This window comes from Falco rusticolus, chromosome 2, assembly GCF_015220075.1.
Source record: "Falco rusticolus isolate bFalRus1 chromosome 2, bFalRus1.pri, whole genome shotgun sequence".
Lineage (NCBI taxonomy): Eukaryota > Metazoa > Chordata > Aves > Falconiformes > Falconidae > Falco > Falco rusticolus.
The window spans coordinates 85320516-85347443 of record NC_051188.1 but is presented as its reverse complement, the minus strand read 5'-3'; the positions used below and the strand labels follow the sequence as shown (position 1 = coordinate 85347443).

Below are 26928 nucleotides of genomic sequence, written 5' to 3'. Positions count from 1 at the left end.
TACCTTAGCATATTGGAGCAGATTTCCATTCCTTTCACAAAAATAGCTTGCTTTTACTCAAAGTCTTAACTCTTGATATAATATTTCAGACTGAAAATGTGGGTAGTGAAATTATTTGTGATGTAGCTGACTTACAGATCTCAGTACAGTGTGTGTACATACCAATAGCCCGCTGGTTTTAAATAGCCACTGGATTAGATTTTGTACTTCATACTAACACATTAAAATAATTTTGACAAAGTGATAGAATATTTTTAATGACATAGCTTTTCATTAAACAACTGTTACTATCTTCAGCTTGGCACTCCTACAACATTAGTAACATTGGATGAAACTGCTCAGGAGATGACTCAAGATTAGAAAACACATACAGCACCCTCGTTTCACTTATTGCAGAAACCAAGAAAAATAGTGAGAGGCACTCTCCAATTTCTGAATGTTTGAGGAAAAAAACTTTCTTGCCCTTTTAATTTCTGTACCCACTTTCAGCTGTAAGCTGCGATAAAACTGAGGACAATCTTTTGCTGAGAAATAGTCAACAGCTGCAAGTGAAGAAACTTCTCTCAAATCTGCACAAATTGATATTTGAGTAATTCCTAAACTTGGCAAATTTCTACAAGTCTTCACATCTCTCTGACTGTCCCACAGTTTCCCAGGGTTCATGTAATAGATCCAATCGTTTCCTCCTTTCTCACAGTGCACAGCAAAGTCCAATGGGAATTCTAGAGTCTTCAGGTGATGATTTACAGCAGATTCACTGTACACTTCAGTTACATTAAAAAAAAAACAAAACAGACTGAGGTACTGTAAGGTACAGTAATACTTTAGTAACACCCCCTTCATGGGTTTTATTGTCTCTTACATTTTTTCTTTTTTTCTTCTCACTTGCCGTGAAAGTTGAAATCTCTACTTTGCTATGGTTTTTTAACTAAACCAAAACCAGCCCAGCTCCTGTCAGGCACTAGGGAATTGAGCAGCCAGGGCTATCTGCTATTTCCTTTGCTGACACACAACAAGAAGACAACAAAGATGGAAAGAAGTGGAGCTAAAGATGTGCTGGCACTGAAACTTCAAGGCACAGAGAAGGCAATACTGAATTTCTTTTCATATTTTTTGTTACCTATCTCCAGCTTTTTATTGGTATATTAACAAAATATACATTTTTAACTCTCAATAGTTAAACTGTTTTACATTACTGGGTTATGTGTTGTCTTCCTTAAAACTTGAAATAACTGCTCATCCCAATCCCTTGGAAAAAAACATGGTATTCAGGACCACTTCCTGCCTGACACTTTTCAGGTGTCTACCAACAGAAGGATGTGAGAAACCGAAGTTCTCAATTCTGCAGAGTGTGTTCTAATGCGTAGTACTTTTTGGTTGTTTGGTTTTGGTTTTGGTTTTGGGTTTTTTTTTTTAATATATAGCTTGACTTCTAAGAGCATCAAGTCTGACCATTAACCCAGGACTGCCAAGTATAGTATGACAGTCACAGTCTGAAAAATAATGGCTTACAACATATGCCTTGTCACAATGGAAACCTTGACTGTATTACAAACTATGTTGAATTCCACCATATCAATTTTTATGCTCTTTTTTCAAGTAGAGTAAATCACTCAGGTATGAAGAACAAGACCTCGCTGAAGATTAGGTCATGCATTTTAAACCTCTGTTAAAGCCTATTTCTTTTATTTGAAAAATAAAAATTAAAACATAATGTGGCTATAGGCAAGAACAAATAAATTTACAGACTACTTTGTTTTTAAGGCATGAATTCCTTACCCTAACACATTTCAGTTTTAATTCCTCCATAGCCATAGCCTTAGAGCCAATATATTTACAGGAATCCTCTTTTTTCTGACTTTCATGCCTGTGATTAACATTTGCTTCAGAGAACTAGACTATAAAGCAATTCTCAAGGACTGTGAAGTACACCAAATTGTTAGAGCAATCCCTGGAATTCAGATTTCTCAACATTTTATGCCCCAACACTTGATCAAGGAAGAAGGATCAGACTGTATAATACAGCTTGCTTCCCCCGTGTTCAATCCCCTCTTTCAGCCATAGTACAAGAAACACCTTGCGCTGTAAGTCTACAGCCAGGGAGAAAGTGACTTTCATTTGCTTATTAGTGGGTATCTGAGTGATGGCACCCCAGAACAAAACCAGAGTTAGCAATGCTCTCCAACTACAGGAGTGGAGGGCACTTTGGATGTGGGAGTCTTGGACACAGTGTGAAAGACTTGAGAAGTTAAGGAACTAATGAAACCAGAAACAAGTAATTTTCTAATCCCCAGACAGATTCAATTTGCCCTGAGCTAAAGGTCTGTTCCTCATAATCCATGTGTCTATTTTTATCATGAAATTCATTGGAGAAAATTGTTTGTTTACGATTTACAATTACAAATTTTATAATTTAAAATTACAAAAATGTACAGGACATTTTTGAAAAAGGGATTTATCGAGGGAAGTCTCAAGACTAGACCATGCTCTGTTCAAATCATTTAAACTGAAGTTTCTAACAAGTTTTCCTGAGCTTGTAGAGGTAGCATATTTTCAGGGACTTAAAATGTAACATGGATATGGATGATGATGCATAGAGACAGCAACAAGAGAAGCTCATACAACTCCACAGTTAATTCTTTTAATTCCCATCTATCAAATAACAACTTACGCAACTATGACATAATGTACTTCAAAGTGAATAAAAGTACCTACCTAATGCATGCAAATACCCAAAGACAAATTCACCCCTGACGTTTGAACAGTTAGGAAGTGTCTCATTTTACCTTTGCAATTACTTTGAAGTACTGAAAAATCCTAACATTAATGTTTTCTATAATTTCTGACAATTTCATAAAAAACAAAAAGTAAAATACAAATAACTAAGCAGCTTAGACTCTTTTAGAAACCTAACTAAACTATAAAATCTAACTATAATTTGTATAATATAATGTGGAATAATAAAATCAATTCAATTCAAAGTACATTCTCGTTTAATTATAAAATTTCTAATATAGTGTTCTGCTTAGACAGCTTAACATTCCTTAGATTTTTATTGAAAAGTATCTCTCTCTCTTTCTTTATAAATTTATAAAGCTTGGGTATAAAACCAGGACAAAAGGTATACTAGCAACAGCAGACAAAATACATAAAATACTGCTGCAAAGACCAAAAGCTCTTTACGGAAATATTTGACTATTACTCCAAAATATATTGACTATGCCAGATCTCTTACTAGTAGTGTATATCTTGCTAATGACCTGGCTAATAAGGTCTTCTAGAGTTCACCTCTCTTCCAGTCCACTTAGAAAACCATATGTACTATCGAGACATTAGCCCTGTATGCTACTGAACAAAGTAGCATGCTGGAAAGAATGTTGTGTGCTTTCTCTGGCCTCAATAATGGGTGCCATTCCCAGTACACAAGTACACATTACTGATTTTCTTTTTTTTTTTTTTTTTAATAGGACCCGGCAGAGAAACTGAAGTAACTGAAGTGTCAGTCACAAGAACCAACATTTTGAGACATCATGGAGAAAAAAGTAGAATAAAAGAAATCAGTTGTATGGAAGTTATAAATCAATGGGGATTAATAACATGAAATACATAGTGTGAAAAGTGGTTCCTAATGAACAGATAAAGAGGGGAAGTCAAAATTATAAAGGTAAAGCGGACAGGGAGACAGGATGACAACAACCCAAACCTATACTGTTGCTTACGTCTGTTTAATTTGAAATTATCTTTGACTTCTATATCTTCTAAGTTCTGGTTCCTCCCATTATACAACATTGTTTCTGAAATGTCCAGAGTCAAGTGAGACTAAGAAAAAATATGGGCTATGTTAGCTTTTGCTTCTTTGTTTGCCTGTTTAATAATGAAGCTATAACTGTGATATTAAAATTCTATTGTTTTAACCCTTGCTATGGAAGGTAGCTTTACTGCATACAAGATACAATAAAATTACCTAAAATTTTCACACAATCCTTGAAAGAATGGAAGACATCTTGTTCTTTGACTTACAAATAAGACAAACTGTAGATGAATAGAATTTTAAAATTTAAGACCTAAACAATTTCTTTCCACCTTATTAGCTATATCGTCATTTGTACAGAAAATAGATTTGAAAAATAATACACATAATTCTGACTCACTCATCTCACCAAGGATGAAGAACTAGTATGTGGGAGAGAGATTTCTGCATGTCTACACTCAGAATATTCAAGCACAAGCTAACGAGCCATTTCCCTCAATATTAGAAAGAAACAAATTAAAGAAATAGCATAAACAAAAGGATTACATTTTGCTTTAGTATTCAAATACAAAATGCACAGATATAGGAACAAAGTTATTAAAGTCTTAGTACTCATGTATTTAAAATCTTTCAGGATTCTTTCTCTAATTAACATTTCATAATTACCTGCCATCTTTTTATAAAAATAAAATTCAATATCAGGATACTTGCTTAGCTACCAAATCCACACACTGAAGTGCATTGTATTCTCACAGGGCAAGCACAGACAGTGCCAACAGCAGCAGTAGGCATAGAATTTGTATTCTTCTTCAGCAGTGCTCCTTAACCAGACTGCAGAAACTTTGTCTTTAACACAGAAGTGGATCACGTGGTCTTCTGCAGCTTTTGACCTCTTTTTTAAACAACTGTGAAAGCGCTTTCAGTTTGAATTGTTTTTCAGGATTATTTGCCCTCTAGAACCTGGACTAGCACTGATACAGGCTGTCAAGCAACAAATTTTAAAATCTCTCAAAACACAAAGGAACTAAATTGCTTTGAACCACTGATGCAGAAACTTTACAGGTTATCACAGTAAATCTCCATGACTTCCCAAGTCATCTCTGTTTCCTATACTTTTCTGTGTCTTCCTATCATCATCACCATGCGTCATGGAGACATGCAAAAAAAATTCCTAACATTTAAATGAATATGAAGCTAGACAATTTAATCCAGTAAATTAAATAAAGCTATTACACAAATGATACAGTCTCTTTTTAATTCTTAATTATTCCAATTAAAGAACTACTCTCATGGAATGTGGAAAAAAAATTGGCCAAATTCTCTCTTACACTCCATTTATTAATTTGTTATTTTTCATTAATTAAATACATTACTACAAAGTATTTTCTAGAGTTAGTAATAGAGTCTGTTATGGTGCCGTACAGTTACATATTCAGAGTACCAGGAGTCATAACCAGGATTATATAGTCCAATTATGACTACAGCATCACTGCTACTACAGCATGCAAGGAAAAAAAAAAAGGAAACACAAGTATTAAAAAATCTGACATATTCTTATTGTACTGATTAATTAAAGGATGTTACAGTTGCCTAGCATATTTTAGTATATAGTTTATATGCACAAAGGTAAGTGTTTTTTTTTAATATCAGGATAAGTTGTGATAAAATAACTCTACAAAAGCTTGTTACCTGTACAAAACAATGAATATTAAATATAGATTCCATACTAGTCCTGCCATTAGAACATAGCAAAGTTGAGCTTTTAAAATGTCAAAAAATCAATTTAGCTTTTATGCATTTGGAAGCATACCTTATGTTCTTCTACTTGACGCTTTAGGTCCTCTAGATCTGGACCTAAGGGCTCCAAATCGATTTTCTTTGTCCTTTCCTCTGTTTTTGTCAGCCAGTCAGCTAGTTGGGCTAGTTGCTGATTCTGCAGATCCATTAGGATTTTATGTAAACTGTAGAATAAAGAAATAATAATTTCAATTTGTACAAGACAGGTGACAACAGGCAGAAATATCTGCATTGTATACTCTTAACTGATGTCCATGAGGCTACACCTCAAGCTAGAATATAAAGAATATAAAAAAGATGTACTTTCAAATGGTTAACTTAAGATTTGTTGAGTTACAGTTTTGAATTAAGCAAACTGTTTTGAAACCTTTTTTTTTTTTTTAACCTCAGTAATGTGTATAATATACAATCTGTTAAACTTTTGGCCTTCAGTTGCATTTCTATTAGACGTGCTTGGGAGTTCAAAATCTCTACTATCTGGTTTCTTAAAGCTTGTACTGTCCGCTACATTAAAAAAACACTCAGACAGCTGTACTTACCAGGCTCCCTCAAATGTACAATATTAAACAGAAGAGAAGAGATTATTAAGTTTTCAGATATTCAGTGGAGAATGCTCTGGAGAATTAAATGGGAAATACTGCAGTTTTGACTAAATAAATTATTTTGATAATTAAGTTTTCCTCTCCAATGGTGCATTTATCACTCTGAGATGCTTTACTATGGAGAATCCTATTTGGGCAAGGTCAGGTGGAAGCAATGAAAAAAAAGGCTGTTTTCCTTCAGCATGTTAATGTATTCCTTGCTAGAAGAACAAGGTACTTTCAATACCTAGTAAATACAGGGGAAATCCAATTTCGGCTGGTTTTACAGAGAGGCAGTATGCCAGACTTCCTCTGATATTCTGACCTCCCAAATCACTTTCCATAGAACCATTTCACTTTTATAGTATCCTTTATCAGTGGATTTTTCTCCTCTTTTTGTTGACTGCTTACTTTTGTTTCCCGTATGCTGTAAAGTGTGCTACCTTTTGTTTACATTTCCTATTCCATTACAAGAGAGAAGAGACAGCCTTGCTGTACTCATCTTCACAAAAACCATCTGGATAAACATGTCACTGTTGCCCTAAAGACTAGATTACAACAATGTGTTCAGAAGATTATGTTTTAATCTGAAGTAGAAAATAGATCCCGAGAATTTAAATTGTGTATAATAACTCAGAAATACATTACATTGTGATACAAAACCTGTCCATAATCCTCCAGTTGGGGCTTCAAACACAGGGGTTTGACCCAATAGGTCAAAATTAGCCATATTTAAATACATCACTCCTGAGAAATGTTCTCTTGCCCTAACCCAGGTTTCACTGAATTTATCACATAGTTTTTTTAATAAGAAATTAAATAGCACCATTCTCTGGGAAGCCCTTATCACTGTATACCTTCTACTGATTTCATGTTACCCAAATATGATGTGCTTCAGAAGATACTAGACAATTCAGTTCCCCAAGCAATGTTCTATAGCTGCATCTGAGAGATAAGTTTAACAATTGGTGTTGGAGGACATTTTAGTCAACAGAGTACCACTCAGGAGGTGAGTCTGCTATTTTCATGGGTTGATTTAAATGAAAATAAATACGGCAAATAAAAACCGCCTACAGTGAATTATTGTAGTCTTCTCTCCAAAAATATAATAAAGCTGGAGAAATTTTGGTTGAAACATCTGAAACCAATCAATGACTTTACAGACTATCAAAGAAAGATAGAATAAAGAAAAAAAATCTCAATACTCAGTAGCAAGCTGAAAAGAAAACAAATGTTTGTAATTACTATGAACACACTGCAGAAAAAAAGAGAGCCATGTTATGCAATTGTTGAAAATCATGGTTTTCCCTCTAATATTGTGGGCCATTCTGGTCCACTCAACTCCAGAAATATAAGGTTGAACTGGAAAAAGCTCAAGAAGAGCAAAATAACCAGAAATATATTTTATGGAGAGAATAAGGAAAGATATATACACTGTTGGCCCTAACTTCTAATGAGCCAACTAGAGGGAATCACTTCAGTTACTAGTGACAAAGAAAAGCAAGCCATTCCTCAACAAGCAGGTAAGAGGTCTGTGGAATTCACTGCCAAAGGATGCCATGGATGATAACAGGCTCAAGGGGGTATTGAATAAATAGATGGAAACAAACAAACAAACAAACAAATAGCAAGCAGGTTACAAATACACAAAAATGTTTCCATCTTAGGAAGCTACCTGAGCTGAAAAAAGCTTGAGGTCAGGAGAGTCCTACAGAGAACTTCATAAGACATGAAGCATTGGATCAGACCAATGATCCATACTGCCCAATATTTGGTGTGCAGAGCAATGGACCCATGCAGTCCAGTATTTGATCTCCACCAGTCGCAAAAGCAGATGAGAAGATGCTGGTTCAGGAGATCATGTATCTCCCCTAAAGCTTATCTTTACTTCTTCTGTTACTGTCAGGATGCTGGGCTAGACCATTGGTCTGACTACTAGAGATATTCAACTTTTATTAAAACCACATTTGCAAAAGGAGGCACTCGCCAGCTGTAGTGAAGGACCATTTAAATTTCCACTGGATGTGAGCTAGTATGACAGTTGGTAAACTTGGCCATTGGTCCCCTTTACAGAAAGGCCAGCAGGTGTACAAAATTCCTTATGACAAAGACCCAGACACATGGGTTGGAAACAGAGTTACTGTATCAGATGGGGATTAAAAGTATCCTACATAAGAAGAGGCTGAGAAATCAATGCGAAAGATCAGGTAAGTAACAGACATTTTCTTAATATACAGAAGGCAACTCACACAAAACCCACATTCAATAACTTTCTTGCTTTAACCACTCTGTATCCTGCAGAACAAATTACTCCACTGTGGCATAATCACAAGCTCTTAGCTTTGCGGAGTTTCTTTTCTTAGAGAGCACTATGTAAATCAAAATTTCAAACCAAGACAGAAATCTTTAAAATGCTTCAAAGATCAATGTGATTAACAGATTATTTTTTCTACTTTTAATTATATTTCTACCTTAAGTTATAGGACTTGCCCTTTTTCAAATAGTGTAATTTGTTTTCAGATAAAACCATGACAATATTTCCTGGAAAGCTAAGCCCCCTCTCACTATTTTTATGGGATCAAGTTTTATAAGTGTTAAAGGTTTGTTTCCCTCTTCCTTTTGTATCTCTGTAAACATTCTCTCCTTTTTAGCTAAATATTGTGTGATACTTGTTGAAACAGTCAGGGAAAAAAGTGAGGTAGGTAATATAAATTTTAGTTAAAGTTTAATCTGTTTCCAAGTTGTTGATATAGTTGCTGCTATTTGTGAAGCTTTCAGTCTCAACAGCATGCAAAGCTTTAAAATGTCAGGTTAAAAATCTGATATGAAGTTTTGTTCACAGGGACGTGAAATAAAAGAAAATCTCAACTGTTAGTCAATTCAGGATTGTTTCAGTCATACTCCATATATATATATAATTTTACCTGACATATTACTTACTTGCTTTGTTTTTCCATGCTTGCAACCCTGAGACTTTCCCATCGAGAATTAAGTAGATTCATTTGTTCTTGGATTTCATTCTCTTCATCATCTGAAAGTTTTCCAGTTGTTAGAAGTTGATTTCCAACTTGCAAAACATTGCCAACACGTCCTTGGTGAGCTGTTAACTCCATCATAAAACCCTGAAAATAAAAATAAAATCCCATTTTAAGTTTGATTCTTTGGAAGGAAAGAACAGACTGGGAGAAATATCTTAAGGTCCACCACTTTCAAAACATGATTTTCAACTTGGCATTTCATTTTTTCAACCCCTCCACAAATCTTCTAACACAAACTGGAAATATACCGGTTCATTTTGCATAGGGTGAAAAGTTGTTTTGTTTGGAAAAAAGGAAGCTGAGGGGTGACATTGCTCTCCACAACTACCTGAAAGGAGGCTGTAATGAAGTGGGTGCCATGTAGTAACAAGTGATAGAACAAGAGGAAATGGCCTCAAGTTGCACCATGGGAGGTTTAGATTGGCTATTAGGAAAAATTTCTTCACTGGAAGGGTTGTCAAGCACTGGAACAGGCTGCCCAGGTGGTGGTTTAGTCACCATCCTTGGAGGTATTTAAAAGAAGTGTGGATGTGGCACTTAGGGACATGGTTTAGGGGTGGACTTGGCGGTATTAGGTTTACAGTTGGAGTCAATGATCTTAAGGGTCTTTTCCAACCTCATTTTTATTCTGTGATTCTGAGGCACGGTCTCCAGTACTACCTTTAAATTCTCCACATAAAATAATAATACTAATAAAAAAACCCAAACAAACAACAACAAACAAAACCCCACAACCAAAACAAAAACACCCCATCCACAGAAAAAGGAATAATATAAACTAGAAATATCCTTATTTTGGATTTTTTACCTTATTATGGGATACGAGCACATAACTACTGAAGGTTTAATACAAACTTATACCTCATGGGTGTGAAATTGTTCCTTAACAACTTCTACATCATTGGATATATCTCCTTGTGCTTGTAATGTATCTTCAGCAGACAGAAGCCATGTGAGTACTTCTTCCAAAGCAGTTTGGTAGTTCTCAAGATCCATTTCAGACCCCATACGCATGGTGCTAAAAGTCTTTTCTTCAACAGTTTCTAAAAACTGGTCAAAAACAAATTTTTAAGAGTAATGCAAATAGCATCTGCTCAGACAGTTCTACAAAGAAAAGAATATAATGCCATTGTCTTGTATTAGAAAACCAGCTTTTTGTAAAATAAAAGAAATATCAGATGGGTAATGTGTGGAAGTACTTAGCATCAAATCAGATAATTGACTAAGATCAGCTAATATCAAGGTTAAAAAAAATCATATATTAAATCAGACATTTTACACTAGAATTCAAAATTCCTACCAAGTATTCTGAATATTGACAATATGTTATACATGCTTTTCAAGAAACGTTCTGTTTTTTTATTTCTAGTTTACTGTTTCTTATTTAAGTATTTTCTCTTGGAAAACAGAGAGAAATTTATTTCCCACAGCAGCTAGTAAAATCATATCATAAAAAAACCCCAGCAAGTTGCATGCTGACAGTACAGAGAAACATTACAAAAGAAAAACAACCCTTTAGACTACATGCAATGCTATAAATTGAGCAATCCATTGACACCCATTCTGTGAAAACCATTCCAGAAAGCTGAAAATCTCAGAGACCTCATGCAAAATCCCAACTTTTTAAGACCAAACAAAAGTGCGTTGTTGTTGATTTCCTCTTCCCACCAAGGACCATCCTTATATTCATTCTATAGAAGCCAGGTGACTCTTAACAAGCACAAAAATCGAACTTCTGTTCTATTGCTTAAAATCAAGAGTAATCAACAAGTATTTAATGATAAGTATCATAGTTAAAGGCAAGGACAAAGCAGAAGCAAAAGACACAGGCTTGTTACAGAAGATATTATCCCATAATAATTTCAAAAATTTTGGAAGAAGTTTAGTTATTTTGCTAGCAAGTTAGTATAAAAACAAGGTCTTTAAATAAAAATATGCTTATGCTTTCATAAAAAACTATTCCAAGTCACTTAATGTTTTTATAGTTGGCAGAAATTGTCTCTACTGATGTGCATGTGCCTATAAAACACTCAAAGCAGCTTTTCAAGCCTTTCATTGTAGTTTAGGACACAAAGTCAAAGTTTATCACTTGAACTGAAAGCAGGAAGTGTAATTGATGTAACATGATCACTTAAAATGAACTTTTCGATCTTCATCTTCACAGCAACAAATTAATTCGGAATTGTATAGATCTAATAATCACATGCAATTTACATGAATCACTGTCATATGTGTGTTAGGCTGGCTAAAACACCAGTCATTACTCCATCACCACTTATATGTGAAAAACAATGTTCACTAACTAAATCCATATCAGAATAGCAGGTTTGGAAATCTGATGAACTTGATCGGTTGGGTTTTTTTTTTGGTTTAAAGAAAGTATTATCTTACAGAAATATAAACAATGAAGCATAGAAAATGTTCAATAAATATTCTTGCTGTGCAAATTATTATTTGAATTGTGTGCAACTCCAGATTTTAAGTAGCATACAATATAGCAAAAAATTGCACCCATATACATCACATATCTGCAGCAAAATAGCTTTTTGTAGTATACAATCTACTGTGGAAAGAGATAACTTCATCATTTACTTTGCATATATAATGATTTTATTTTATTTCTATAACAATACTGCACAAAATATATCCACATCTGATACACTGGTGGTGGGGTGGTGGAAAGATACTGTAACAACTGAGTGAGACTAGCGATACGATGTTTGCAGAGATCTGTGATGATGTGTTGGCCCTGGCTGAGCCCCACAGCAGCCCTCACGGTGCTGTGCTTGTGTTGGTAGCCAGGAAGGTGGTGATAGCACACCGGTGAGTTGGCTGCTGCTGAGCGGTGCCAGCACAGCGTCAAGGCTGCCTCTCCAGCCTTCCGCTCACCAGTAGGCTGGAGGTGGGCAAGATCTTGGTTGGGCACACAGCCAGGACCCAAACTGACCAACAGGATATTCCATACCATATGACATAAGCTAAGAGAAAGGAGGAGGAAGGGGCAGGAGGGGGGCATTTGTTATTTATGATACTTGTCTGGAGCAGCCAGCTATGCATACTGAAGCCCTGCTTCCCAGGCACTGGCCAGACATCGTTGGCTGATGGGAAGCAGAGAGCAACATCTTTTGTTTTCCTTTGCTTCTGCACATGCAACTTTTGCAATTGCTTCATTATACTTTTTTTTTTTCCTTTTTTTTTTTTTTTAATTTTCACCTTTTTTTTCTCCCCCTGTATTCCGCTGAGGAGGGGAATAATAGAGCAGCTTGGTGGGCACCTGGTGTCCAGCCAAGGTCAACCCACCACAGGTGATCTCCATCATCTGTTTGAAAATTCTCCATCTGAAAATCCTTCTCTCAATCCAGTACTGAATATTGTATTGTGTATGACAAGTGTTTAACTAAGCACCCTCTAACAACTCTTTTTCTGAGGAGTGACTACTCATTATAATTTTCCCTAGTTACCTTGACCTACATTTTCACTTTCTTCTCTCATGATATCACAAATACATGGAATTGCATTGAAAAATCTGGACTCATGAACTTTGATGGCAAAATGGTGTAGACTAAGTTCCAATCCATTATATTATCTCTTGAAGAAGTGTAAAGAAAACACTAACATAAATGGAAACGAAAAGAGTTTCTTAGCAGGTATTCCAAAGTATGTTCTTATTTTAAAAATGGCCATTTTCTAATATAAGGAAATCAGAAAAGGTTTAGAGGAAGTATAACCAAAGGACTTTGTGAAATGGTGTCAGTAATCCCTATATTTGGTAGACAGAGGAAACAACACCTTTTCCACTTTGTTTCAGATCTTACAGTACCACTTCCAGCAAAGCCGGGATCAGCATGAGATGACAAAGCAGAGGAATAGATATCAGCTCTGCTTGAAGTACAAATAGTTAAAAAAGAAGAAAATATTCCTTTACGGGTAGCACAATTGAATAATTCTCAATTGCTGAGGCCTAATAAAGTCACTAGATCATTATACCTTCTCTTTCCCCATGCATTTTAGGGAAAAGAAAAAATAGAATAATCATCAAAAGCTGAAACGGTAGTAAGGCCATAGAAAGGTGTTTGGAACTAGATGATCTTTAAGGTCCCTTCCAACCCAAACCATTCCATAATTCTAGAGTGCATTGAGTATGTAGAGTATTTGCATTCAGATTTGACAGTGACATATGCAGAGACCCCCTGGGATCATCAAATTAATTAAAACACCCTCACTAATTTCATTGATAAAATAAAGCCATAGTTACAACATTTCATAAAAATGTGCTAAATTTTCTTCTGCCTCTGTGAGCACATTTTCTATTAACAAGCCATAGTAGAGCAATGGCCACCTTGATCAGAATCTATATAAGCAGAGAATATTCACATTGTAAAAAATATATAAACATAAAAAATGTGCCTCAGAGTCAACAGTTGTTTTTTGCTTGACTAAACACATATATCTTAAAATCCAGTTATATTCTCATCTTCACTACTTCTGTCAATGCTGTTGGCTCTCTGAAAGACAGTTGTACATCCTTCCCCACGCTGCATGCATATGGAATGAAAAACAACTACTCAAATCAGTGGAAATTCAGACAGTTGGCTCATCTGTAAATGAAACAAAGTTAAATATTCATACCTGGAAGTGGACAACTACTGACCTAATGCTTATGCCACACACTCTGTATTGAAAAGCAAAACCAAAAAAAAGTGCCTCTAATACTAATGTACATACAGATTATTCATCCCATAATGAAAACTAGATTTAATTATGCAGATCCTACAGCACCAAAAATAATCCACACTGAAGTAATCCACATAACACCAACAGGAATAAAACCCCTGATTCTTACAGATTATAATGGTAGGCAAATCCATTTAAAAAATACAAAACAACACAAACCCAACGCTTTCTGTGAATGTAATTTCTGAATTTATACGAAATCTACTCAGAATTCCTAAAATACTACAAAAAGTAGAATTTTAAGTTATTTCATACACTACATTGAGAGAAAAGACACCGAGTTAATAATAGTGACATCTAATAGAAGTTGTAACAGCTGTTTCTAACCATAACTTCTTAAAAGGATGAAAACCAATTAGGACATGCTGAAGTTAAATCGTTATAGTCATATATTGCTAGGAAGAATATACTTAGGAAAAAAAAGCAGCTTAAATAGGCATGCAGTTTCATTCTTGAATTAAAACCTATTAATAAAGTATTTAATTATTACACAAACCAAAGTTGCTTGAGTGCAATCAAAGCAAAACATTTACAGAGAGTAATATATTGAATAACAACGCATGCATGATGACACAAGCGTTAAGGGGAAAAAAGACACTAAAAGTTCTGATGCTTGATAAAAACTGCATCACATCTAGCTAGGAACCAGTCAGCCAGTCAGTCAGATCACAGAGTGTTCTGAAAAATGACCAGTCATTTCTGCATGGAAAATAGTCCTGGTTGTTATTATGGACTGACAGAGGAGGAAAAAACATGTTCTGGACCCATATGTTGTCCTCTAGAATATCATTCTTTTTCCTTTGCTGCTGCACATCAAAGAATTATATCTAGAAGAAAAGATAGAAATTTGAAATTTTGCACACTTCATCATCTTTTGCTGGGGTGTGGGGGCTGGAAGACCGCAAGGACTCTTAAGCTTTAATTTAAAGTGTAAGGAGAGAAAATAAAAAGCCTTTGATCTTCAGAAGCCTGGGAAAATGATGTGTGCCTGGCAGCTGTATGAATTAATTCACAGTTCATACCACGAGCTTGCAGCTGTTTCAGGGTAAGAAAGCATGGGGATGAAGTCTTCCTCACTTACTACTGCCTTATGTTCCTAAGGGGAGGAAACGGATTGGACATCTTAGTAAATTTTCCAAGAATGTTTCATTAGTTCATAAAGATGGCTTCTGAGTTCTAGAAATTAGTTGGGCAGTTTTGGGAAGTAGTTTTGCAGTAAACATTTAGGGTTCATTCTAGCACTCTTATTTACATTATATATTTACTTCCTTCAGAAGCTGCCTTACTGCAAAAGATGCAGAATCTGGATCCAGACATTTAGAGCTTTAAAAGTCAGAGACATACAATTTTAAAGAAACATTTTTTTTTAAGTAGAGGCAAATTTAAGTCCAGAGTAATTTTCTCAGTTTGAAAACTCCCTTTGCAAGACTACAGTCTCAGAAAGTAGCACGCATAATTCACCCTCCTACCAGGTGAGACTGATACCACTGCTTATTCTTTCAGTTCCTCCAAGTTTCTCATTACAAAATCCTATTTTATGTATCTTTAAAATTGCCAAATTATAACTGTTAAAATGTTAAATGCTAAAATGTTCTTTCTAAAAATCAAGAGTATATTTTCTTAACAGATAATGTACATCAGAATAGTTCAGTCACTCCTGTTAATAAAATGAAAAAGATAACATTGGTCAGACTGTTATTAGTATGTGGGGGTTTTTTTCCACTAAATGAGGCTGACATGCTCATTTCATTAAGGATTTCAAACCTGCCTTTGTGAATGAAAACATCTTAGGTCAGGAAGATGCTTGTTTGGGTTTTTTTATTTTTTTTCTCCTATACATATGAAAAACCACCTAGGTTTGGCCTTATCATAAATCTGAAAAATTGCAGATCTTGCTTCCTCAGTTGAGACAACCTAGATTTTTAATACCTGATTTTCTCTGGGTCCATTTGTACTACAGATATTTTCACCTGGATGCATTGGCCTGTCCTTTCAACTGCAGTTTTGCGATGTAGCAGATTATTAGTCCTTTAAAAATCAATAGAGCTTAGGCAAAATGCACGTTGTGAGGAAAAAAAGCCAGAGCCAGGCAGTTAGGATAAAAAGTACATTACAAAGGAAAGAAAATGCTGAAACCATTGACAGGAAATGGGCAAAATAAAATTAATCTCTCCAACTACTCTATTAGGTACAGCAGGTAGAAATAAAGACTGAAAAAGACAAATAAAGAATTTACTAGATATAAAAGAAAATTTGCACCTTGTGACCTGGAGTGTAGAATTTGGCTAAAGTCAACTGAAAGAAAGTGAAAAAAATGGAACCATTTGGGTTAGGAAAGAGACTAAAACTGGGAACTGTGAGGACAAGATAGTATTAAGAGACAGGAACCAAGGCTACAAGCTACCTGGAATGATCTAATTTTCTAACAATTAAAAAGCTGTTTTAGTTTACATAGATGGTCAAGTAAGTCAGTGTTTCACAAAAAAAGTTTCCACTTAGCTTGCTTTCTTCAACACACCTGTACTTGGAAAAAGTATCAAAGCAGGTTTTGGTTAGAGCTGCTTGATCCTTTTTAACACAAAGTGTATCAAAATGGACTGATTTTATTAACTCTCTAGGGAAAATTAATGTTTTAATTATTTTGAGGTTTTTGTTCTGACTGTAAAATGTGTTGCTGTTTGAAGTATTGCTGATGACAAGACACACAGTACTTGCCTCTCTAGGGAAGGCACTTCCTATTCAATCAATTAAGAATCATGGCTCCAAACAGTAATATGATTTGATGTGGATGTCTAAATCAACTGACTGTGACTGAATGGAATTGCTTTCAACACACACCTACAACAAAATCATGATTCTTCCTGTCGAAATGCCTAGTCTACCTAATATTCTTCAGCCCTTCCCTTTTCTGATCCAAGTACAAGGCACCTTCTAAGAAGATGTGTATTTCAGGTGCTGGCATGTCAAGCAGTAGACTGTGAGATCATTTGGTCTCTACATAACACATAAATAAACTTACTCTTCACAAAAAGAAAGTTGAAACTTTCACCCTAGAGTAAATTTTCACGATTAGTTAGTGACCCTTCACAGAACTCTCCAGCAGTAAATGGTAACAGGGTCCTGAAAGTATGTCAAGAAGCCTGGGGTCTGTTCCCAGTAGCGCTACCAACAAGGTAGCTCCAGATCAGCAGATTCATATCCCTGGAACAAACATCTATCGTGTTTTATACTGTCATGTACATAAAAATACGTAAATGTAATTTTATCCATTAATTATGATCAGTCCACCTTAAAATTTGAATTGTGATCATGGTATCACACAGTAGCATTAAAAATATTCAAGATGGAATAGCTAATGGTCACTTTAATTTTAATTTTTAAAATGTAAACCCTAAATGTAATAAGGACTTAAGTAACAGCTACCTTAGACTTTTCTGACAAAGACCTTCTATACTGCTAATTAAATCTTATTCTAAAAATCTCCATAAGCAGAAAATTCATTCAACATATAAACAAGAACATGGGATGGAGACAGATAAATTGTGTTTTAGCCAAATTAAATTCAAATGGACTATGCAAAAAAGCAGCAGAAATCAAAAAAGAGGACCACTCGATACATTTGATTGTAATTAACTGTTGGGATAAAGGGAAACCAGTTAACAAATACAATGACATACAGGAAACATTCTTTGCCAGTAGAAAATTGCCCTGAGCATTTGGCTCAATGTCTCAAAAGGGATCACGAGGAAAAAGTTACATAAGACTATGAAGGAGCACCAATACAGTAAGATCAACTGTCAAAAAAGTACTAAAATTGAGTTAATCCCATTTGGTGCACAGAGTGGGCCACATTCAATAAGGGTCTATTTAATACTGTGTTTTACTGTTATTGTTCAGTGTGCAAACCTAAATCCTTGTCTCATTGTGCTTTTACACAGTTTGGGTTTTTTGGTTTGTGGGGGGTTTTTTGTTTCTTTTGAGTTTGTTGTTTGGGTTTTTTTTGTGTGTGTGTGTGTGGGGGGGGGGTTGGTTTGGTTTGTTTCTTTGTTTGGGTTTTTTCCAATACTCATTTAGGGGGTATTGGTGATTCCTCCTCTATTCAACAGTCCCAAAACTTCAGCCAACATCCACATATCCCCCTCTATTTCACATGTGTTGAAATGAAAGACAAAATATGCAATAGTTCAAGGTGACTGATTCATGGTGTATGTGGCCTCATTTCTCAGGGTCTTATATAATAATTTAGTCCAAAGCATATTTCCCAGTGAATCCAGTTGTTTTCAAGTGCTCAGTGCTTCATTGGTTTAGATCTCAACATATAACATACCCAGACATCAGGAACGTCTCTGAAAGATTACTTTGCTCATAGGGAGACTGTAATTGAGGTGGAGAATATTCCTGAGCAGCACTCAACTGTTTTAGTCATGGAGCTGTCTTTCTGCAACCCCTTGCTCCTTTATTCAACATGTTTCACAACTGTCCAGCACAGTGCTGACTTATGGAAGAAGAGAGATACGCAACAGGTTAGTAGAACTATGCAACAGGCACAGAGGAGAAAAAGGAAAAGATGTGTAGCAGTAGTTGAACTGCGTCTTTCTCCCTTGCCCATACAGTTGTGGGCAATTCAGGAAGACCTTGAGATAACCCCTCTCTGTCTACCTTCTAACTTCTGCAGTAAACAAATCAGCGTTCATAAAAGCAACAGTCTCCTTTATCATACAGTCCACATGTCCTTTTACAACAGGCTCATCCAGTTCACTGAAGGATATAAGGACATCAATGCTGTAAATAAAAGCTCTATCATAACACACCTACATAGGACTGAATTTACAATAACCCATGCAACCCGAATTGTACTTTTTCTCTGCTTGTAAGCAGTTAACCTTAATAATACTCTTTTAATGGAGGGCAAACCTGTTTTGTGTCTGTGATTTCCATGGATTTATTTTTTAAACTATTTTTCTTAAGTAAATGTTCATAGAAGTGATTCCATCCCTTGGAAATGCTACATAAAATGCTCAATTTCATTTGGGAGGTAGTCAATGTCAACCCAAAACATAAATGTACAAATTCTGAACTCCATCACTACCTCTGAAGTGGCATTTTTGAGCAACATACTTCAAAGATTCCTTGTTCCAGCATTTTCTGTTCACCATCACCAACCCTTCAGGTTAGACCCATTTTTCTCGGCAGCTGGTTCTAGCTTCCACTTCTTAGGTCTCATAGGTCTCTGTGTCTATAGTGTTAGATTTTAAAAATTAAGTATATTCTGAAGGTTGGAAAATTTATGATTCTGCAGAGATTTAAAGCTTGGTTAAATTTGAACCCTTTCCTGAAATAACAATTACCCCTAGGCTAATTTAAGATCACTTGAAGAACACGGAGGTGTGAGAGCTTTTCAAGAAATGGATGGTTATTTTACAATACCAACTAAACAGTTCATTGCTTCCTAATCTGGTCTTCAGAAACAAATTAAGTGATTTGTCTCAAGTCTTTAATTCAACATGAGGTAAACACACCCAATCTACAATGTTTTCTCACAAGCATTACCTTTTGGTGAAGTTACAAAAAGTTGTATCATTATAAGCACTCTATGAACATGAAGCAGAGTAATCACACAGTCTCATGAGCTGGCAGTATTACAAGGCTGTGTGCAGTAGAGAGCTCTCCTTTGGAAAAAGTTAGAGTACATGCTTTTCTGAAGCATCTTATTACACAGCTACATGCTTCTTTGCTTAATAAGAGGCAAATGTTAAAAGATGTTACATATAAGTGAAAGCAACTGTAGCTAAGAAAATGAATAATAATAATTAAAAAAGAGATAATTCCAAGCTACACAGGTAAAGAACAAAAGAGAACCAGAAGTTGAGAAGGTATTTAAAATCACCAATAACAAAGGACTGAAATGTAGAAATTTTATAGCATCTAAAAATTTTTGTACTCACTTTCTGATAGGTTAATCTAGTTGCAAGACAGTAATAGATTTGAAGTAGTGGGTGGAAAAGGCAAAATTTGTACATAAAGGTTGGTTGGGGTTTTTTGTTTGGTTTTGGGGTTTTTTTGGTGTTTTTTTTTTGTTTTGTTTTTTTTGTTTTTGTTGTTTGTTTGGTTTTTTTTTTTTAATATGACTTTATCATTGTGAGAGAATCTCTACTTCAAAAGACCTCATAGATGAGAAGGAGCAAACCTTCTGGGTTCCCTAGAGGCTCTACCAGTGGGCACTGTACTGATTTGAACTCAATCAGGGAAATATAATACAAACTACGGAAACACATTCCCATAGTATATATCAGGTCATTGCTTTAACACATAACATTTTGTTTATTTTACAGTTACAGAATCAGTAATATTGATAAATGAAAATGGAAACTGCATCCAACAGCATGACCTTAAAAATGTAAGTAAAAAATGAAATCAAGTATACAAAGAGCAATTAAATACCATTAAACTTTCCAGGTTGCATATTCTTTCAATCCTTCATTTATAAGCATAATTTATAAGCACAGTACTATGTTTCCAGTTTAGTTTACTTGGAAGAGCAATCTGCAGCCTGTGAGCCATGTACACAATGGATCCAGGACATTGCTGATCATGGGCCAGCAAAATCAGCTACAAAAAAGTAAGCCTGTTTTGTTTTTCAAATTGCCATGATTTATGATAGTTCTTACAAAGGTGAGGACACTTTAGGCAATTTTAATTGATTGAACAGATTGAACAAATATGATCAACCAGGCTTCTGTTGCTGAAGCTGTTGACAGAATAGATCACCTTTCAGTATATCTCACAAAAGATACCTGTGCTGTAACAGAGCTGCTGGTGAAAAAGTATCACTAATGAATGTCTATAAAAATAGATAGAATTTAAATCTAATTATTTATATATATTAATACAGCTCACAATCTAAAACTAAAATCCATTAAATTCACCAAGTGACAATGCTGTTTTTTCCATCCTCAGAAGATGAATGAAATGAATGATATTGCTGGGCTTGAGCACAGAAGCCACATTAAACAAACTAAATGGTTTTGGACACATGTATGCAATGAACCTATAGACCTGTGAAAATGCATAGATTTCATGCCAGAGTAACACTTTCATTAAAGTCTCTTCCTCAGTTCAAAATCTAACTTACCAAACAAACTGTGACAGAGGTACGCAGGGAGTAAAAAGCCCTACACTATAAAGACCAGAAGATGAAATAGCCTGCAAACACAAAACTTTAACACACTTTCTTTGTATAACTGAAACAATATAGATCTTAATTGACTTGTATTCTGCATTGCATTTAGCTTTATTTTCTGTGGTTTAACCAGCAAAAGCAAATAATTCAGAGTGTATTTTTTTAAATTTAATCCAAGCCGTAACCTCAAATATATCACAATCTATACTGTCTTTTAACATAAGAAAATGAAGATAATTTTTCAAATTATTTTAATCATTACAGCCAGCTACCATTCCTGCTATTATTTTGGACTACTAAGCCATAATTTTTCTCTTCAGGATTTTTATTAAAGACCATCTAGTCTTTATAGTAAGAATACTTAACTCCAAAACTCTTTTGAAATAGTCACACAGTACAATATCAAAATGCCTACAAAAGCATCAATAGCAAGAGCAGTTAACTATAAAGAGCTATACCTATAATATGACTCTCTTTCTTTTGAGAAATGAAGATTCTAAGACAAGAGCCAATAAGAGGACATACTAATTAGTGTCTGTGAAGTGAGGCTGAGGTCCTGGAGATTCAGAGTAATCAACATTACATTGTAATTTGTTACTTATAGTTGGAAAGCATTATCAGAAAAAGGTGGTATTGCAAAGTCATCTAAAATCTTAAATAGTCAAATTTGCTTGAATAGGCTGAATATCCCATTCTTGGCTCTTATGTGGTTTATCCTGATTACATATAAACCTTCCCCAAATATATTTTAGCTTCTATTAAAGAGGCTCCCCTTCAGCAGAAGCCACTTCAAAGAATATATTTTCAATTGAAAATTAAAAGCTAACAAAAAAGCTGTTGCAGAAGAGGTTCAAGTGATATAATGGTTTTGGGTATTTTGTAGCATAACTACCTTGCTTGTAGCTACATGCTCTGAATAATAAGTCAAAATTTGGAAATGAGACAAGTTGATAACCATCTCACAATAGGGTTTTTCTCCTCTTCTGAATGCACAGCCTCAGGTTTATAAATTAGATAATAATATAGAAAATATTACAAATATTTTCAGTAGATAATAAGAACAAGAAGTACCAAGAATTATTTCTGGACATACTGAAAATTATATAAAGAACTTTGCTTAATTTTTACAAAGACAAACAACTGGATGGAAGAAAAGGATAAAAATCCACTGAGGACTTTTAAATATAAAGACACCATCTCCAGCTCAGGAATTTTCTGAGCCATGAATCAGTGGAGGGTAAGTGAGAATACACGGATGTGTCAATACTTTTAATCAGTCATACCTCTTTTCCTGTTCCTGTGTATCCATTATTTTCACTGCAGGGAACAGAATAAAATGCTGGAAGAAAACCCCTTTGCTCTGACTTATTTAAACTATTCTGTTGTCACACAGACTTAGTACAGAGGATCTGAAATTTATCTGGAGGGTATGAAAGCAGAAATTAGTATATTTTCATGCTCCATTCCTTAACATTCACTTGGCTATTTGTAAGACAGCCTGCAAAGTCCCATGATATGGGAAACAGAAGTAAAATGTATAGATAACTATCAGTTATTCTTGTTTAAGCTATTTATTGGCTGCCTTTCCCTCCTGCATTTCACAATTATATTGTCATCTGACACACACACACACACACACACAGAATAAAGGAAGATGTGAAGAAAATTTAAAAATAATTAAAAGACATTACCTTCAACAAAAATAACTGCATCTTTTTGTAATTGCAACAGAATATTGTGACTGTCACTTCAATTATTAACTGTGGAGTAAAACCTTGCACTGTGAATTCAAATGCAAAACCTAACATTTTAGGGTAATGCAGGCACCTTAGGAAGCTTTCAAACAGTCTGTTTTGTAGATTTTTATTTTTTTTTTCAGCTATATGTTTTTGCATGTGCTATTTTCAAATTTTTGGTATGAAAAATGCTGCTGACCTACAAGAGAAATACTGAACCGTAAGTGCTATTTGAGAGGTAACATGTTTCTAGTTTATATGTAATATATACAAGTAGCATATTAATGAATTAGTAGAATCCTATTATTTTTTCCTCTTGCAGATACAAACTAAACCCCTTTTTTTATTTTAAGATAATCAAAAAGAAGAAGGCAACCCAAAGCTTCATACAAATATATACTAAAGACCATTATTCTCTCATATATTCATGTTTGAGGCTTATATTAAATAATGCATCAGTTAAGTGCTAGAATATAAATATGTTTATTAAGCGAAATGTAACTGCAATGATGTCATTTGTGGTGATGTGACTCAAATTTACCTTCAGGTTCTGTTAAGAGAGAATTTGTGTATTAAAATCACTTTTCAAATAAATTACTAATGAGGTGGGATGAAAGCATACTTCAAGAACAGTGAGTTACAGGGTTCTAAATTCTCAATTTAGAGACAATGTACAACTGATGTGTAGCTCCTAGATTCTTTAACAGACACTAATTACTCAAAAATTATAATTTAAAAATACATTATAAATGTACTGTTTTGTAGCCATAACCTTCTCCACATTTGGTCTTTCTTCCTCAGCACTTCTTTTAATCTTCCACTTTTCCCCTTTCCAGTTGAGATCTAGCAAAAACCAATTTCTTAATTCTGAACTGCAGAGCTCTTTGTATTATTATTTTTTTAGATACATTCTCCTAGAACTAAATTAACTATTTAACTTCTTCAAATGAGTTGAAACAGAATCTATACATATTTCATTAGATACTTTTGCCTGACATCCTTCATGAGGCAGAAAAAAAATTACAGGTGCTTTACAGGTGAAATGTTGCTAACCATTATTGCACTTCCCCATATACAGGAATGTAGTCATATTTCATAAAATGCCATAACATATTTAATAAATTTAATAAAATTTCACATATCCATTGCAGTAGCCATAGTATATGCTCACAGAATGGGAACAAAGCCAGAAACAAGGCCGAACAGTGAAAAGAGAAGTTAAAATTGGGAAAATTAGGAGGCTGAACATGAACGAGTTGTTAAAACTCAGTTTAAAAGCCATCAGTGCTTTGTAGAGTAGTAAAGAACGATTTTGAGACTGAATTTTAATCAGACAGGAGAGCCAGGAAAGGTCTAGGAGTAGCAAAACAAGGCACAGCATAACAGAGAAAGCATTTACTTGGTGACAACGAGAAGATACAAGAGCATTGTGTAAGAACGTGAGTAGGAATAAATGAGGTCAGAGAAATAATGAAGCTAATTTTTTAAGACCACAGATATTGGAAGGAAACTGAATGTTCTGAAAGGAATGGATATTATATGTAGATTAGAGATTGTTTTTAAAAAGGTAATCACACTGAAAATTGCATAATGACCTAAAGTGGCCGGAGTAACATACATCATAAATTGTACAGTGGAATTAATTTCTTACTCCTCACAGTATTTGCAAATGTAATTCAGGTGGGAAAACCTATGCAAGCATCTTGTCATTTATTGTTCTCACACTTCAATTCCTTTAAGAAGGAACACAATGTTACAGAATCTCTATTTCTTGATCCTACTGTCAAATTCAAACTCAAAAAGTTACTCCAAGTAAACTGAGTATAAACTGAGTACAGGACCATTGCATTTCCCCTAATGATTTTTACAAATAGCACACGTTTCCACTCTCCTATTTTCTGTGAATATAACAATTAATATCAGCCATTTTTTTATTAAACACTGGTAGTGAAAAACATAAAATTGAAGAATTTATTTTCCATTTATGAACCCAAACCAAACTGTTTATATTTACTGGTTTATATTGGATTGACTTTTATTAGCTTAAAGCCTTTACCCTAAGACTAAGACAAATATAAGTTCAACATTTGGAAATTACACTACCAACTGTAAAAAACCTGTTTTATGAAATTATCATATATACTTCTGCCTATTGATACGTAGTCTGACATGTCTCTTAAATCACTTTTGCTTTAAGAGAGAAGGTTCTTTTAAAAAGTTATGTTCTACTTCTGCTTTCAAACTTTTATAGCACTGAAATGAGAAAGTATTTTAAGTTGAATTAATAAATGTGTGCCTCTTTAGGTAACTGAAACTAAATAGTTCCTCTTCATACAATATACCACTACTAAAATTTCCAAGGAGACTGAGTTGTATACAGTAACACCACCTAAAAAAAAATTCTTCAAATATTTATGTCAGCAGTATTGCTCTCTCTAGCTAATCAAGGTAGATGGACCACTAGTCCCATATGAAAAAGCCCAAAGCTCACACATTACATTAGTTCACTCTTACAAGTTAATTGCATTGGGTCACCAACACTAAAACACTGGAGTCAAAGGACAGAAATTAAGAGGACAAAATAAATGTAGCCAAAATGGAAAGCCTGCAAACACCTCAAAGTGTAGCCCTTACACTTAGGAGTATATTTAGTGTATTCTGCTTTGAAATTGCAAAAGTATTTGTCATTCAGTTCACTGGGACTACTTGAGACATAAACCCTAGTACACTTTTTTAAAGCATATAACCAGGAAATGTTTGTATCCAGAATAGCAAACAATCCACTCTAAAGGTGAAAAGAAGCTAAGCATTGATAGTCTTCTCCGTGTAAGTCATAATGCATCAACAGAGCAGTTGTATAATGAAAACAGTACCAATGAAAACTTAAAGGAACTGTTCAAGACGACAACAAGTTTATGCACTTGTGATACATACAGCTTTTTTGTAGAGAAAAACTACAATAATCACCTGATTAAGTAATGACTACTAGATGGCTATCAAATTACAATTGCTTCTGGAGTGGGCAGATCAGTTACCACTGACTCAAAGGGAAAGGCAGCAATTCAGATCCCCAGAGCAAAAAGACATCCAAGCAAGGAGTGGGGAGTCCCTTTCTGAGTTCTGGCAATGTACTATCAGCCTAGACCTATTTTCTAGTCCCTTTCCCAGCCTTGAGAAAGGATAATCTAAATTAGTACAGTGCTACTAACTTTATTAAATTATTATCCCAGTGCGAAGTTTTAATGAATACTAAATCCAACCAAACAAAAAAACCAGAAGCCAAACATGTTTTAAATTAGCCAGGTTTCATGCAGAGACTCAACACACTCACTCTGTAATGATGCTATTATATGGGGCGGGGGGGGGGGAAGCTCTTTTCTTTAGATAATGTAAAAAGTCAAAATTATTAATGAAAATGTCACTCTCTCCTTCTGTGTATAACATCTAAATAATGAAGTTCACTTGTTAAGTGTATGGAATGTTAAATGTATGAGAAAAATAGCCAACAGACTACAATGAATAGAATAACATCTTGGCACAAACAACATAAAGCAGAGCATGCACACGCTTGCATTAACATGCTGTTAATCCCATAACAGTTGATCCCCTGTGTTCCATCTCATCCTCCCGTTTTCACACTGATAGTCTTTTACTTGCATCTCAAGCTGCTGCCCTATGTGGTGATGCTCCTCACACAATCACTGTATGCATGATGTGGGTTTGGAGTTTTAGTTTTTAAAGGAAAGAACATCTCTAGAGCTTCTTATCTCTGCTGTCCCTCTCCCTTCTCTGTTTTAGGTATTTGTTTCTGACAGACAATAGAATTATTTTTGGAATTCATTTTTTAATACTTCAGAAGCAAAGGATCAGAATAAAATGAAGATAAAAAATATTAGATTTGCTTATTTGTACAAAAAATTTAAAACTGAAATTGAGATGCCTTCTTCACTGAAACAAGCACAAAAAAAGTATTTCAAACTAACAGACAGAAGACTTTCCTTCAAAAAGAAAGGCAGGAAAATTTATTTCATACACTTTTAGACTGAAGAAATATCAAACCTAGTATCTAAGAAATGGCAGCTCAGAAGCTGACACAAGGTACTAGACAACA

At 34.8% G+C, this 26928-nt stretch overlaps 1 protein-coding gene across 9 annotated transcripts in view; it reads right to left on the bottom strand.

The window, feature by feature from the left end:
• DMD (dystrophin) overlaps positions 1–26928 on the bottom strand; it is a 1095710-nt gene that overhangs the window by 782898 nt on the left and 285884 nt on the right. For all 9 annotated transcript variants that reach the window (XM_037376983.1, XM_037376984.1, XM_037376980.1 and 6 more), the window contains 3 exons: positions 10029–10217; positions 9070–9251; positions 5562–5712 (listed from right to left, as the gene is read on the bottom strand). In XM_037376983.1, the coding sequence (XP_037232880.1) occupies positions 5562–5712; positions 9070–9251; positions 10029–10217 (522 nt within the window). The remainder of the gene's footprint in view (positions 1–5561; positions 5713–9069; positions 9252–10028; positions 10218–26928) is intronic.